General features: G+C 42.1%; 1 protein-coding gene across 3 annotated transcripts in view; it reads left to right on the top strand.

The window, feature by feature from the left end:
- Positions 1 to 13,692, top strand: part of KIAA0930 (KIAA0930 ortholog) — a 218,875-nt gene that overhangs the window by 77,963 nt on the left and 127,220 nt on the right. For all 3 annotated transcript variants that reach the window (XM_033951707.1, XM_033951705.1, XM_033951706.1), the window contains exon 4: positions 707 to 784. In XM_033951707.1, coding sequence (XP_033807598.1) covers positions 707 to 784 — 78 coding nt within the window. The remainder of the gene's footprint in view (positions 1 to 706; positions 785 to 13,692) is intronic.

Consider the following 13,692-nt stretch of genomic DNA (forward strand, 5'->3'; position numbering starts at 1 on the left):
ACTTAGATGTCCCTTTTGATTATGCCCCTCCACACTTTTTTTGTAAATCGCTGAAATTTTAATCTTGGTTTTATATTTGCGGTGTATCAAATAAGTTGAACTTGAACTTTTGTGGAGAGGGATTAGGTATGCCCTTCTCCAGTCTTCTGGGACTTTTCTTGACTCTAGAGAAAAATTGAAAAGGTCGGCCTTCAGAGCTACCATAACTTCCTTAAGTTTCTTCAATACCCTCGGCTGTATGCCATCTGGCCCCATTGGTATGTCTACCTTTAGTTTAGCTAGTTCCTCACAAAGTCCTCTGAAAATAAGAACATAAGAATTGTCATACTGGGACAGACCAAAGGTCCATCAAGCCAAGTACTCCATTTCCAACAGTAGCCAACTCAAGTCTCAAGCACCTAGCTAGATACCAAGTAGCAAAACTGATTCTATGCTGTTTATCCTAGGAATAAGCAGTGGCAGCTTACGGACCACGTTAAATTGGTTTAAGTCATATTTCTCCAACAGGCAATATCAGGTCAGTCTTCTAAACTCTGCATCAGGGGCATTCTGCCCCAGGTTCCCATTCAGATATGCCACTGATCCTCTGTATCACCTTAATATTAATTCACTTAATTTTATCTGAAGAATCCCTTCCAATATACCACAATAAGCATTTTTCTGAAAGTGAGACTATCAGACCTCTAATTCTTCTCTTCTGTTGCAGTTGGATTACATGGTGACCTGTGCAGTGTGTACCAGATCAGATGGAGGTGACATTCATATTCACAAAAAGAAATCTCAAGTGAGTTTTTTTAAAGGTTCACATATATTTATTGAAATTTGACAAACCAGCTATTCAATACACAGTATCAGAAACAATATTCCTTAATTACCATTCCAGTACAATAAGTGCATTAAAAGACCTACCTACCCACCCACCTATCCTTCCCACCCCCACTCCCCTTCATTCAACAAGTATACAAAGGATTCTGATATGAAAAGATTTATTACAAACATTAAAGGTTCAGTACTCTACTATGTGCATGTGGAATTAAAAGAATTCCAAAAGAGCTCCCAAGTACATTAGAACAATTTGCCTTTCACAGAATTCAAATATGAGAAATTTTTACCATATCTTTTTCTGATAAAATTGTTCTGTGGCACTTATATCCAGAGACATATTAAGAGTTTAATTTAACAGAAAAATCTTAGAAAAGAGTTATAATTGACCAGACATTTAAGGAACCTTGGGCTACCTGTGCCCTTGTTCATAGAGAGTTGAAAATGTGCAGAATGAGCATAGTAGCACAGGCAGGAAAAAACCCAGGAACTGTGACCAATGGTCCTAAAGCCATTTGCAACTTCATAGTAGGTCTCTATTGTGGAATGATTTTAATTGCACTGGTGAACAGTATTACTAGGCGGAACACATACAGGGCCTATGTGCTAAACTGTCTACAGGCATGCCAAGTACAAAACCTCTGAGGTAACTGTTGGAGGCATTTTCAACATTTTGGGCAGGGCCGGATTAAAGGGTAGGCCCAGTAGGCACGGGCCTAGGGCCCAAAATGGTCAGGGGGGTCCGTCGGTGCGCTGTTTTAGGGCTGCTTTAGTCCTCGCAATCCAAGCATTTCTCCCCTAACTAGCCCATCTCCCTCTCCCTTGCTGGATTCGGTGGCAGCAGCATAGTCCCCACCCCCCCAACCCCCGCTGACCCTCCTATTCCTCCCATGTGAACCCTGACGACCCTTCCACCGTGAGACGACCAACAAACCTCCATCCAGCAGCGTTGGCAGCAGCACTCTAAACAGGCTGCTTCACAGCCTCCCGCCAGTGATTCCCTCTGCCGCATCACTGATGACACCATCAGTGACACGACAGAGAGAATCACCGGCAGGAGGCCGCAAAGCGGCCTGTTTAGAATGCTGCTGCCAGGAGGAGCCTCAGTTCACACGAGCAGCATACACCAACTCCATAGCTTCTTTTTTCATGAAATTTCTGTTATAGGTTGGAGTGGACCGTGTGGGTAAGGAGCTGGCACACGCAGCTTATGAGACTCGCGACTCCCTACGGTAACAGTGATTTGTGGGTGGAAAATGAAGTTTTTGAAAGGGTACGTAGAGAGGGGGGGAGAGTTGTGATATCGAAAAGTTGAATCACCCGGGAGGGGGAGAGTTGAGATATCGAAAAGTTGGCACCTGGGAGGGGGAAGGATGGGGAAAGAAAGAGGTAGAGAAATACTGGATTGAGGGCGGGAAAGGGAAATCCTCACACCCGCTCACCTTGACTTCAGGTGATGGCCTAGTCATGTATTTTGCTTAAGAGGTTAGTCTGTATTTAAATATTTTAATACCAAACGAAATAAAAATGTAAATGTCTATAGGAGGTAAAATACCTAGACTCCCATAATGGCTACAACTTCAGAGATTTGAATTCATTTTCTATTAGGCTAGGCTTGTGAGTTTATGCCTATCTGAAAGTTCTGTCAATCATCCAAGTGGTGGTGTCCCCATAAGAAGTGGAGTTATTTTACAAAGGGAAAAGAAATCAATGAAAAAGAGGTGGAGATAGGAAGTGTAACATTGAGCAGGCAGCCTTAGAAGAAAAAGCATCTTCCACTTTAGTCATACCTACTTGTTGATTTATTAATCCTTCTACAGATTTATCTTGTTTTCATATTCTTATATACATGGCGCTTAACATCTGCTTTCTGCACACTCGTCTCCCGCTGTAGTGGTTAATGTGAGTCTGCCTGAAACTTAAAACATGGACAAGTTCTTCGGGGGGATGGGAGAGAGAGAGGGATAGAAAAATGCTGTGCAAGGGTTCTGCTTTACAGGGGGGAAGGGATAGAAAGATGCTTCAGAAGGAAGGCACAAAGGGATGGGTAAGAGGGGAGGAAAGATGCACATGTGGGGGAGAGAAAGGAAAGAGGAAGAATTGAGGTGGAGGATAGGAACGGAGAGATGGTCATTGTGCATGAAAAAAATAAGACATCCCCAAAAATAAGCGCTAATGCGTTTTTTGGACCCAAAATTAAAATAAGACACTGTCTTATTTTCGGGGAAACTTGGTATTATCTTGTAAGCGGTGCTCGGCCCAAAGCGACCCCTCTGATGCAGCTTCCTGTTTCCTCCTTAGAGGCTCATGTCAGAGGGGAAGCTTTGGGCCGAGCACCGCTTGCAAGATAATATTTGTTGTCAAAGCCGGGGCCCATTTGACAAAGAAAACATTGGAAATGTGACCTGTGAAGGTGAGGGGGAGGGAGATGGGCCAACTAGGGGAGAGGTTAAGTGGGCAGATGATGAAAATGGAGAGAAGGGAGAGAGAGAGAGAAGAGGGCAGATGATGGGAGTGGGGATAACTTGTGCTGTCAGCGTCAGGAGCATGTGGGAAAGCAGCAGTGGTGAGGAGGCAGGATAGCGTGTTAGAATTGGGGTGGAGGAAGAGAAGGAGAGAAAGGGGCAGATGATGGAAGTGGGGAGAAGGGAGAAAGAGAAGAGGGCAGATGGATGTCAGTGGGGAGAGAGAGAGAAGAGGGCAGATGGGAGTGGGGAGAAGGGAGAGAGAGAGAAGGGGCAGATGATGAGAGTGGGGAGAACTTGTGCTTTCAGCGTCAGGAGCTTGTGGGAAAGCAGCAGCGGTGAGAAGGCAGGATAACACGATGGAATTGGGGTGGAGGAAGAGAAGGAGAGAAAGGGGCAGATGATGGAAGTAGGGAGAAGGGAGAAAAAGAAGAGAGCAGATGCTGAATGGAAGTGGAGAAAGAGAACACGTCCTGGATGGAAGGAGGGGATAAAGAAAAAGGGCATATGCTGGATGTGGGGAAGAAGAAAGTTAGTGAGATGGTGGAGGGGTGAAGGAAAGTGGTGGCAATCTGTAGGTAGACACAGTGAAAAGAAGGAAACTGAGGACTGAATAGTAAGAGAGAATTTAATTTAGACAGAAACAGAAAATAGAGAAGAGAGAGATACCAGAGCATGGGAGGGGTGAGGGGGAAGGAGACAGAAATATTAAATCTGAGTGGAGGAAATGAGAAGAGAGAGGGGGATGGAAGGAGAGAGATGCCAGACCTTGAGGGGACCAGAGGGAAGAAGATGGATGCCTGACCAAGAGGGTGGGGGAGGGCAGAAGGAGAAATGGAAAGATGGAAGGGGGTTGGCAGACAGTTTCTGGAAGGGGCAGACAGTGGATGGCAGGAAGAAAATGACAAGATGAGGAAAGCAGAAACTGGGCGACAAAGGTTGTTAGGTGCCATCAACTCGATTTTGAGTCCTAGTCCAATGTTAGATGAATACTGGAGAAGAGCAAAGAATACCAAAAACCAAAGAATACCTTTGCTTCATCAACTACAGCAAAGCTTTTGACTGTATGGATTACAATAAACTATGGAGAACTCTAGTGCGAATGGGAATACCCAAACACATAATTCAACTGATAGAGAGCCTATATGAAAATCAAGACAACAAAGGTAGAAAAAAAAATTCTATTTTTAAATTTTTTAAAATTTATTTATAAGATATTCAATTTTACATACAAGCATTGCTTTTTGCTACTTGCTACAGATCTAGAAATTACTTACCATATAGCATATAAAGGAAACAATTAACTAACTCTTATTTAGTCCACAAAAATAAGGATCAGGAAAAGAAATAAACTTCCAATCAGAAATAACAAAAATTAACTTAAGGTCACGGCATTAGATTCCCGTACTACTGCCAGATGGAAGGTCATATATCATTAGACATGGTTACTAGCCTTTCTTTTGAGCCAATAAATTCTAAAAGTTGTTTAGGCTCAAAGAAAAGAAAATTCTTATCTTTATAAGATATGTACCACTTCGCAGGAAATTTAACAAGAAATGTAGCCCCTAGAGCCAGAACGCTTGGTCTCAAGGACAATAATTCTTTCCTACATCTGAGCAAAATCTGAAAAAACACGAACATTTGAGCCTAAAAACTTATCATTTATATGATGAAAATACAAGCAGAGGATAAATTCCCTATCACTTTCCAAGACTAGAGTTAACAGCTCAAGGGAATTTTCCAGAAATGAAGACAAATTAATGTCCACTGCTCTATTTTTATTAGGTTTTTTTTAATATACCGCTTATCAAGGTTATCTAAGCGGTTTTATAATCAGGTACTCAAGCATTTTCCCTATCTGTCCCGGTGGGCTCACAATCTATCTAACGTACCTGGGGCTATGGAGGACTGGGATTTCTGTAGGAGTAGCTCCAGGTACATTAGATAGATTGTGAGCCCACCGGGACAGAGAGGGAAAATGCTTGAGTACCTGATTGTAAAAACCGCTTAGATAACTTTGATAGGCGGTATATAAAATCCTAATAAACTTGAAACTTGAAACTAGATTCCCCTTGTGGTGTCTTTATATTCAAATAATAAGCTCTAACAACTGGAGATAAATTTTCTGATGGAATGGCCAAAGTTTCACGGAAATATTTTCTAGCCATCTCAACTGGTGATATAATAGGAACTTTGGAAAATTCAAAAATCTTAAGTTATTTTTCCTCAGTTGGTTTTCAAAGTTCTCCATCTTACGAGAAACATAAGATCTCTCTTTGACCAGTTCCATTTGCACTTTCTTTACTTCATTCAAATTATTTTCTTGGTTCTCCAACTTTTCACTCAAATTAGTTAGAAGTACCCCCTGTTGTTCCACCTTGGAAAAGACAGTTCTGTAGTCTGTTTTAATAGTAGAAAGACTCGATTTAAGGTTGGAGTCCATGACTGATATGGCCTGCCACAGCGCCTCCAGATCTATTTTCTCTGGTGTCTTCATCTCCCCAAAACTGATAACATTCCCTCCCGAAGCACCTCTCACCTCTTCCTCTGTGTTGCAGGGAGACTGCTGATGATTCCCATCTCCACCTTCTTCCAAAGGGTTCAGTAGAAATGTCCCTCCTTTACTGGGGTCAAGCTCTCCCTCTTGGGGCTTTAGGACTCCAGACATTCCCTGCACTGGAGTACTTCCAGGGTTGGGGAGGAACCAGCCTCAGCTCTGGGCTCAATGAAGCCCAGTTCGCTGCGCTAAGGTCCCCTAAAGATTCTGGGTTCTCCCCCAAGGTAGTTTGGGTCACTTCACTCGAACGGGCAAAGATGCTCGTAAGCATCGTCTGGACCAGTCGTTGAGGGGACTCCATCGCTGGAGGGGCAAAGCGGAGAACTCCCTTTCTCTTCCTCATATCACTGCAGTAAAGAGACTCGCAAACACGGCACCAGGCACCACTCGTTCTGGCGTCCACTCCCGATGCCATCTTGATCCTCAATTTTTTTGCTTTAGGATAAAATAATATTATAGCTGTGTTGATAAATGTTTATAAATAAAAAATGGAAATATGGTGATTGTTTTATTGGACTAATTTTAATACATTTTTAACTAACTTTCAGAGACCAAATTCTCTTTCCTCAGTCAGGACAGGATACTGTAACAGCATTATACTTTACTAACCTAAGGAAAGAGGGTTTGACCTCTAAAAGCTAATTTAAAAATGTATTAGTCCAATAAAATGGTATTATCTTATTTTCCATTTTTTGTTTTATTTTTATTTGTTAATTTGTAAAGTGATTTGTTGTTTCTCTTTTTTTTCAAATTTACTTCTGCTATCTTTATATTTTATTCAGTTTTGGGTGATATGCACCACTGTTTCTTCACCCCCCTAAACTGTACCATTCCTTCGGTTTGTACATAAGCCAGCATGCTGAATGCTCTGCACTGCTCCGATGGTCATAGAATTCCTATAATCATCAGAACAGCGCAGAACATTCAGCCTGCCAGCCAGCGCTAAAAACTTCTTCCGTGTTTTTGTAAAAAAAAAAAAAAAAAAGGGGGGGATTTAATTTGTGATTACTTATTCCATACTGGGTGAGGGTGGTTCTGTGTCCTGTGTGTATGAAAGACATGGTTTTCTGTTAGCATTGACACAGCCTTATTTGGCAAACTGCATCAGGCATGGTACCTGGGAGCACCTTGAATAAACCTGTTTTGAATCTCTTTATTGTCTGGATTCTTTGGTGGACCACTTGCCTTGTTGTTTTGTTACAAATTAACATACATGGAGTGACATGTACCAGAGGAGTTACAGATTTGGCTGTTTATACATACATATGGGTTAAAGTTGGACAACTTAGAACAGGGGTGTCAAACTCAATCACATAAGGGGCCGAAATCTAAAAAAAAGGCTATGCCGCGGGCTGAATTTTTAATTAAGATAATTAGGGGTCATTTAATTAAGGTATGCTAACCAATTTAGCACGCGCTAAATGTGCACCTTTAATAAAAGGGTCCCTAAGTGACTAAGGCTAAGTAGACTAAGTAGAAGTATAGGGTTACAACATCTCCAACCCCACACCAGCTCTGTGGTGTAAACAAAATAAATATTGTAATCACAAACAGAAAATAAAATTATTTTTTCTACATTTTGTTGGTCCCAGACTCTGGCTGTCTTCTGATAACTTGCTTGCCAGGGTCTCCTGCCCATTTGTCGTTTTCTTCTTTCTCCGTGCTAACCATCCATCTTCTACCTCTGTCCTCCCCTTCTGTTTCCCTTCCCTCCCCTGGAGGTCTGGCATCTTTTTCTTTTTTTCATGTCCATATCCGCTGCTGCAGCAATGGACCCCCAGATCCACCATCTGTCCTTTTCTCAACTACCCTTTCATCCAGCACTGGCACTGGTATGGTAATCTTTGTTGTTGTTTTTTTAATTTTATAATAAAAGAAAAAAAGAAATACAAGTGGAAATAAAGAAGTAAATAAGAAAACAGGTAAATAAATGGGGACATGGCAGGGAATGGGGATGGGGTGTGGGCCGGGCAGGGCTAGGGGGCCCAGTGTACTTGTGTGCCTAGGGGCCCTCAAAGAATTAATCCTGCCCTGATTTTGGGAAGGCAGCCATGCCTAACATGGTACATTGGTCACCACTACATGTTGACAGCACCCCTGCTAGCACAAAATGACGTTAGCTATATATTTGGCGTTGAAATTAACAATTGCATTGTTGTTATTGAGCACTAACTGCAAAGCACATTCCCAGCCTATTCCATGTCTCTTAATAGGAATTTACAAATTCTATTAATGATGCTGAAAATTGGTGCTGAAAAAAATGAGCACTAAATGCTATTCTTTAAATGGCTCTCCGAGTTGGATGCCTTTTATAGAATAGCGCTTAGCACCAGGATCCATACCCATCTGAAACCTGATAAATTCCTATATCTAAATTAGGTGTAGATCTTGGTATATTCTGTAACACTGTATACGAATCCCTAGAAATGCCATTTGGCTTATCCAGTCCCCTGCCATAGCCACTCCCCCTTTTGGATCCGTGTACAAGAATTTATGTACACATTTTCAAAGAATAGCACTTAACAAGATGCATACGTAAAATCTAATTATTGCCAATTAGTGTCAATGAATTATTAGTGCCCAATTATGGGGGCTGATTTATTTACCACCATTTCATGAAAATTCATCCAAAGTTACAATACATTGAATAGTGATCAGGTACTCTTAAGGATGTTCCCTATCTGTCTTGTCAGGCTCACAATCTAACTGTGGTACTTGGGGCAATGGAGGGATTAAGTGACTTGGGCCAGAGTCACAAGTAGCAGAGTGGGTTCAAACTCACAACCTTAAGATGCTCTAACCATTGGTTCGTTGCCAATTTAAATTGTGTGCGCAAACTGGCCATGTACCCAAAATTGTGCTCACAGTTGTGTGCCATATATAGAAACTGGGGTATAGAGGTAATTTTATAAAGTCATTCTACATATATGCAGCCAGTATCTGGAGAAGCATTTTTGAAATTATGCTTTTGAAAACATCATAGGGGAAATTAATAATAATAATAATAACAACAGCTTATATACCGCAATACTGTGAAGTTCTATGCGGTTTACAGAAGATTAAGCAAAGGTAACAAATTGAATTGACTTTAAGAGGGGAGGAAGAAAGAGAATTAATAGGACAGGAAATTCATTGTTGAGGAGAGAGAGATCAAAAGGACAAATTAATCGGTATAGAGGGGAGAGAGAAGAGAGAAGAAATTACCTTGTGGTGGAAACATTGATGGATCCTATGACTGTTGGAAACTTCTGTCTGAAACTTCACAACAGGTTTCATCTATTAGAGCTGGCAGCTGACATTGAAGAGCAATGGACCTTATTCATGAAGGCAGTACATGCGAGTGCAGAGAAAACATTTGGTATGAAAAAGGGGACATTGAATAACATAAGGAACCTGGCAACCTATAGATAAAAGAAAGAAGGCAACAAATCAAAGAGAATGGGCTAAGACAACATATGGCCAAAAGGAAGCATAACATAGATAACAAATGATTGATGCAGTGATTCTCCCATGCCAGCCCCAACTCTTTCCACTGCAGTCATTTGGGAGTTTCAATGGGCTGCTCCTTTGGAATGAGGGGCTGCCCCAATGTCCTGCTTGCTTCCCAATGCTCTGGAAGATGGGTGCTGCGGGTGCCACAAGTGACCTCAGTGTCAGGGAGATGCAGTGATTTGTCCCATGCTAGCTCCAATTCTCCACTCCTCTGATGCTTTTTGGACTGCTACGGTCATTTGGGCAGTTCCTGGTGGATGAGGGGCTGCCTCAACATTCTGCTTGCTTCCTGATGTTCTGAAAGATGGTCGCCACAGTCGCTGTAAAGGGCACAGATCATTTTTCACATGCTGGTCCCAACTCTCTCTACCTCTCTGATGCTTTTTGGGCCACTGCAGTCGTTTGGGGGATTCAACGGGCAGCTTCTGGTGACCATCCATGCTCTTCAGTTGGAAACTCATTCTCCCTCAACAAGGCAAGATAGCATCAAAGGAGATTTTTGAATGCTGGTTTCAATTTAGAATTACAGAGGTAAACCTTTTTAATTCTATGAAACACAGCGACATTAAAGGGGTCGTTTACTGTAGCCATTAGTAAATAATTTCCTCTGAATAAAATAGCATTGGACAAACAAAGAACAGGAGTATTAATAAGAAGAGAAATGAAGAAATTAGTTATGTGAGCAAATTAATCCGGTTATGGGATTCAATTTGTCATTTCCAAGTTTATATTCATGCTTATATTTGATTTTACTATTATGCTGTTAAAACTTACAATTTTGTTAGTCAATTTGTGCCTTCTGTATACTTCTTTAGGTGAATCGCTTCATGAACAGAGCTGCAAACCTGGAGCTGCTCCTAGGGGAAAATGGCCCAAATAAAACTTATATTTTTGCTATCTCAATGAACGTAAACCAGTACCTGCTTCTAAGTATGGCAATGAATAGTCATTAAATACCTGAGAAATGGAATATTTTGTAAAACTAAAGTTCTGCTTAGCTGTTTAAGGAATTTGAGATGCTTGTTCTTTTTTGACTCTAGTAAGTTCTAATCAACGATTTCTGAGTCGCTCTGTACTTAGCGAGGTTCAAGGTGACTTACAATTCAGGAGAAGTACAACGTGATTAGAAGTACGTAGAAGTTTAGAGCAAGTAACATAAAACACGATTTGGTGTACATAGCAATTATAAAGCAAGCAACATATTAGGCGAAGAGCATATAAACACAAAGTAGTCGGCTGTTAAAAGGAGTAGAGAAGACAGTGGACAGATAACTAGCGGATTAATGTACCATCCATTCATGTTAAATAGGGCAGAAAGGGAGGGTGAGTTTTGTGAGGGTAAAGGAGAGCCTTGTGATACTTGATAATTAATGTGGGGGTCTTCATTGTTGTTATGCCTAACGTTATTTGTCTGTGGAGTGCATTTCCTCAAAAAGATGAGTTTTTAGCTTTTTCCGAAATCTGAGATAGTTGTACTCTGCCTTGATGGTTGCTAGTTGTCCATTCCATGTCTTTGGTGAGTAGTGTGTTGAATATGCGCTTGTATGTGACTCTTCGCATTATCTTTCTAAGTAGAATATTAATAGTGCTTGAGGGTGGGAGAAGGTAATGCAATTGAAATAAAAGAGAAACTATAAACATGAATTCTCTTTGGGGCACACAAACAATATGCATCACAAGAATGGCTATAATCATTTCCTAATATACCTATTGGTTTGCTATTTATGATTGTTAAGTGTTTAGCTAAAATAAAAAAGATGAATAGTGATAAAAGGTTAAACATTTTTGCTTTGCTTTTAAGAAAAATCCTTGATTATCCCAGAACAAGCAGGCAGCATATTCTCACATGTGGGTGACGTTATCCATGGAAACCGGCACTGGCCATCTAAAGTGAATTGTCACTTTAAGACATCAAAAGAATGTACCTTCTCGCCCACTGCCAGCTCATGCAACCATCAGTTCTTTGTTTTCTGTAGAGCAGAGAAGCCATCTTTTGATTTTCTGTACACAATAGAGAGCTGCATGGGAACAGGGATGATGGGGATTCCACGGAACCCATGGGGTTCCCCCCAGAGTTGTAGGGATCCTTCAGGGACCCCACAGGGCTCCCCAGGGTTGCAGGGATCCCGCGGGGATGGAGGCACCTCAAGGGGCTCAAGTTACCTCAGTAGGGCCTCCTTTTCCTGCCCTCTAGCTGCACTCAACCCCTTCGCAAAGCAGTGTGCAGTGCTCCTAGCATGCCTATTGCAGCTTTCCCAGAAGCCTTCCCTCCGATGTCAGAGCTGACGTCAGAGGAAAGGCTTCTGGGTCAGTGACATGCAACGTGCAGGAACCGTGGCTCTGCCAAGAAGAAAGTGTGGCTGGAAGGTAGGAATGAGGTGACTGACATGGACTGCTCCAGTACAGTCTTGCAGGAGGGGGACATGGAAGTAATTGGACCACAGAAAGTAGTGAGCGTGTGCGCGCATTGGGCCAAGGAAGGGAGAGAGAGAAGGGTGGCATGAACTTGGAATAAAGGAGGGACCGTGTTAGAGCACGGGAGGGGCACAGACTTGGGACAAAGGCTGGAGGGAAGGGGGCAAAAACTTGGGACACAAAAGGAAAGGGGCATTAACTTGGGACAAGGAAGAGAGAGAGGAAGGGGGCAGAAACGGTTCATAGGATGGAGGGGAGGGAAAGATGCTGAGGTAGGGGAGGGAATAGAAAGGGAGAATTGTTGGGCATGGGTGTGAGTGAGAGGGAATGAGAGATGATGCACATGGGGAATGGGTGAAAGAAGAATTGTTGGGCATAGGGAGGGAGAGGAATGAGGTAGAGTTGCATGGGAAGAAAAAGATGAGGGAGACATGTTGGATATGGTGGTGTAGAGGGAACAGTGGGACAGATTGAAAGGGATACAAGAGGGAGGAATTTTGGACATAATGGGGGAGCGAATGGAGGGAGAGATGTGGCATGGTGCTGGAGAGGGTGATAGAAGGAGACATATTGGGCATGGGGTTGGTGGGCAGAAGCAAAAGATGCTACACATGGTCCAAGGGTTGAGAGAGGGAGAAATGTTGGATGTGGCAGTAGAGGGGATGAGAGAGATGCACCCTAGAGCCCTCTCTTTCCTCATTTCATTTGCAGCAAGGGATGGCATGAGAGAGATAATGGACAGAGAGAGAGAGAGAGACATTGTGCATAGGGGTGGAGGAGAGAGGAGAAATGCTATGTAGGAGTGGGAAGTGGAAAAAAAGAGGGATAATGATCCAGGATAGAAGGGAGGGAGGATGCTGTACAATGGGAGGGAAGAGAGAAATGCTGGACTATGGTGGGGGAACCAATGGACAGCAATTTCTTGAAGAGTTTGCATAGGACAAGAATCCGAAAAAAGAGAAACTGGGACAAACTTGATGGAAAAATGAATCTCCAGACAACAAAGGTGTAAAAAGAAAAGAATTTATTGACTTAAATATGTTAGCTTTGGGAAGTGTATATAGTAAGATGTCTTTGTAGTATGCTCAAAAGGAAAGGAAATGCATTTCTAGTTTTATTTCTCCAGTGCTGAAGTATTTACTGACCCTTGCTGTGGTGATCTCCAAGCACCGCCGGCTGAGATTCTCTTCCAAAGGTGACCAGAACTTCCTTCCATCAAGCGTAGCAGTTGCTGGCAGCATCCCTGAGCCACTGAGGTGCCAGCATCTGTGACTCAGGATTGCTACTGCTGCCTGTCAAGCTTGGCAAAAGTGACCCCCTCATCTGACATAGCTTGAGGGGCCTCATCAGCTGAAGTATTTATATTTTATATTTACATTAGAGGCTATGGCAGAGACTCGTTTACAAAGTATGCATTCTTCCCAATTAATATTTCCAAATTAATAAAGTATCTTTGCTTATTTATAAATGGGTCTCTACCAGAGCCTTTAATTCAGTAGCATAATTAAATGAAATAACTACTTCTGAAGTTTATGGGGATAAGCGGGGACAGAAGAGATTACTTGTGTGGTTAGGTTTGATTTCAGCAGGGACGGGTTTCATTTCTGTCTGCATGCAACTCTCTAGTTCACTCTTTTCAGCATGTATCGTATGCGTTTTTAACTTAGCTATATTATACGTGTTTATTTTCTGCAGGTATGTTTTGTGCCTTCCTGTATTGCATATATTTTACATTTATTTTATTTGCTAGTATTGCTGAAAGGAGTACTTTTAGGCCTCAGCCTACTAGCTGCCTCCTTCTCCTTTCTGGGGAACTTCGTATCGGCGGTTTTTCTCTTGGTGTCGTTCACCTCCCGATTTAATTTCTAGATTTTCAGGTCAATTTTGAAGTGGTATTGAAGATGGCTAATTCCAATGCTGAGGCTTCTTTTTGTAGCCCTA

This window comes from Geotrypetes seraphini, chromosome 7 (genome assembly GCF_902459505.1).
Source record: "Geotrypetes seraphini chromosome 7, aGeoSer1.1, whole genome shotgun sequence".
NCBI classification, from domain to species: domain Eukaryota; kingdom Metazoa; phylum Chordata; class Amphibia; order Gymnophiona; family Dermophiidae; genus Geotrypetes; species Geotrypetes seraphini.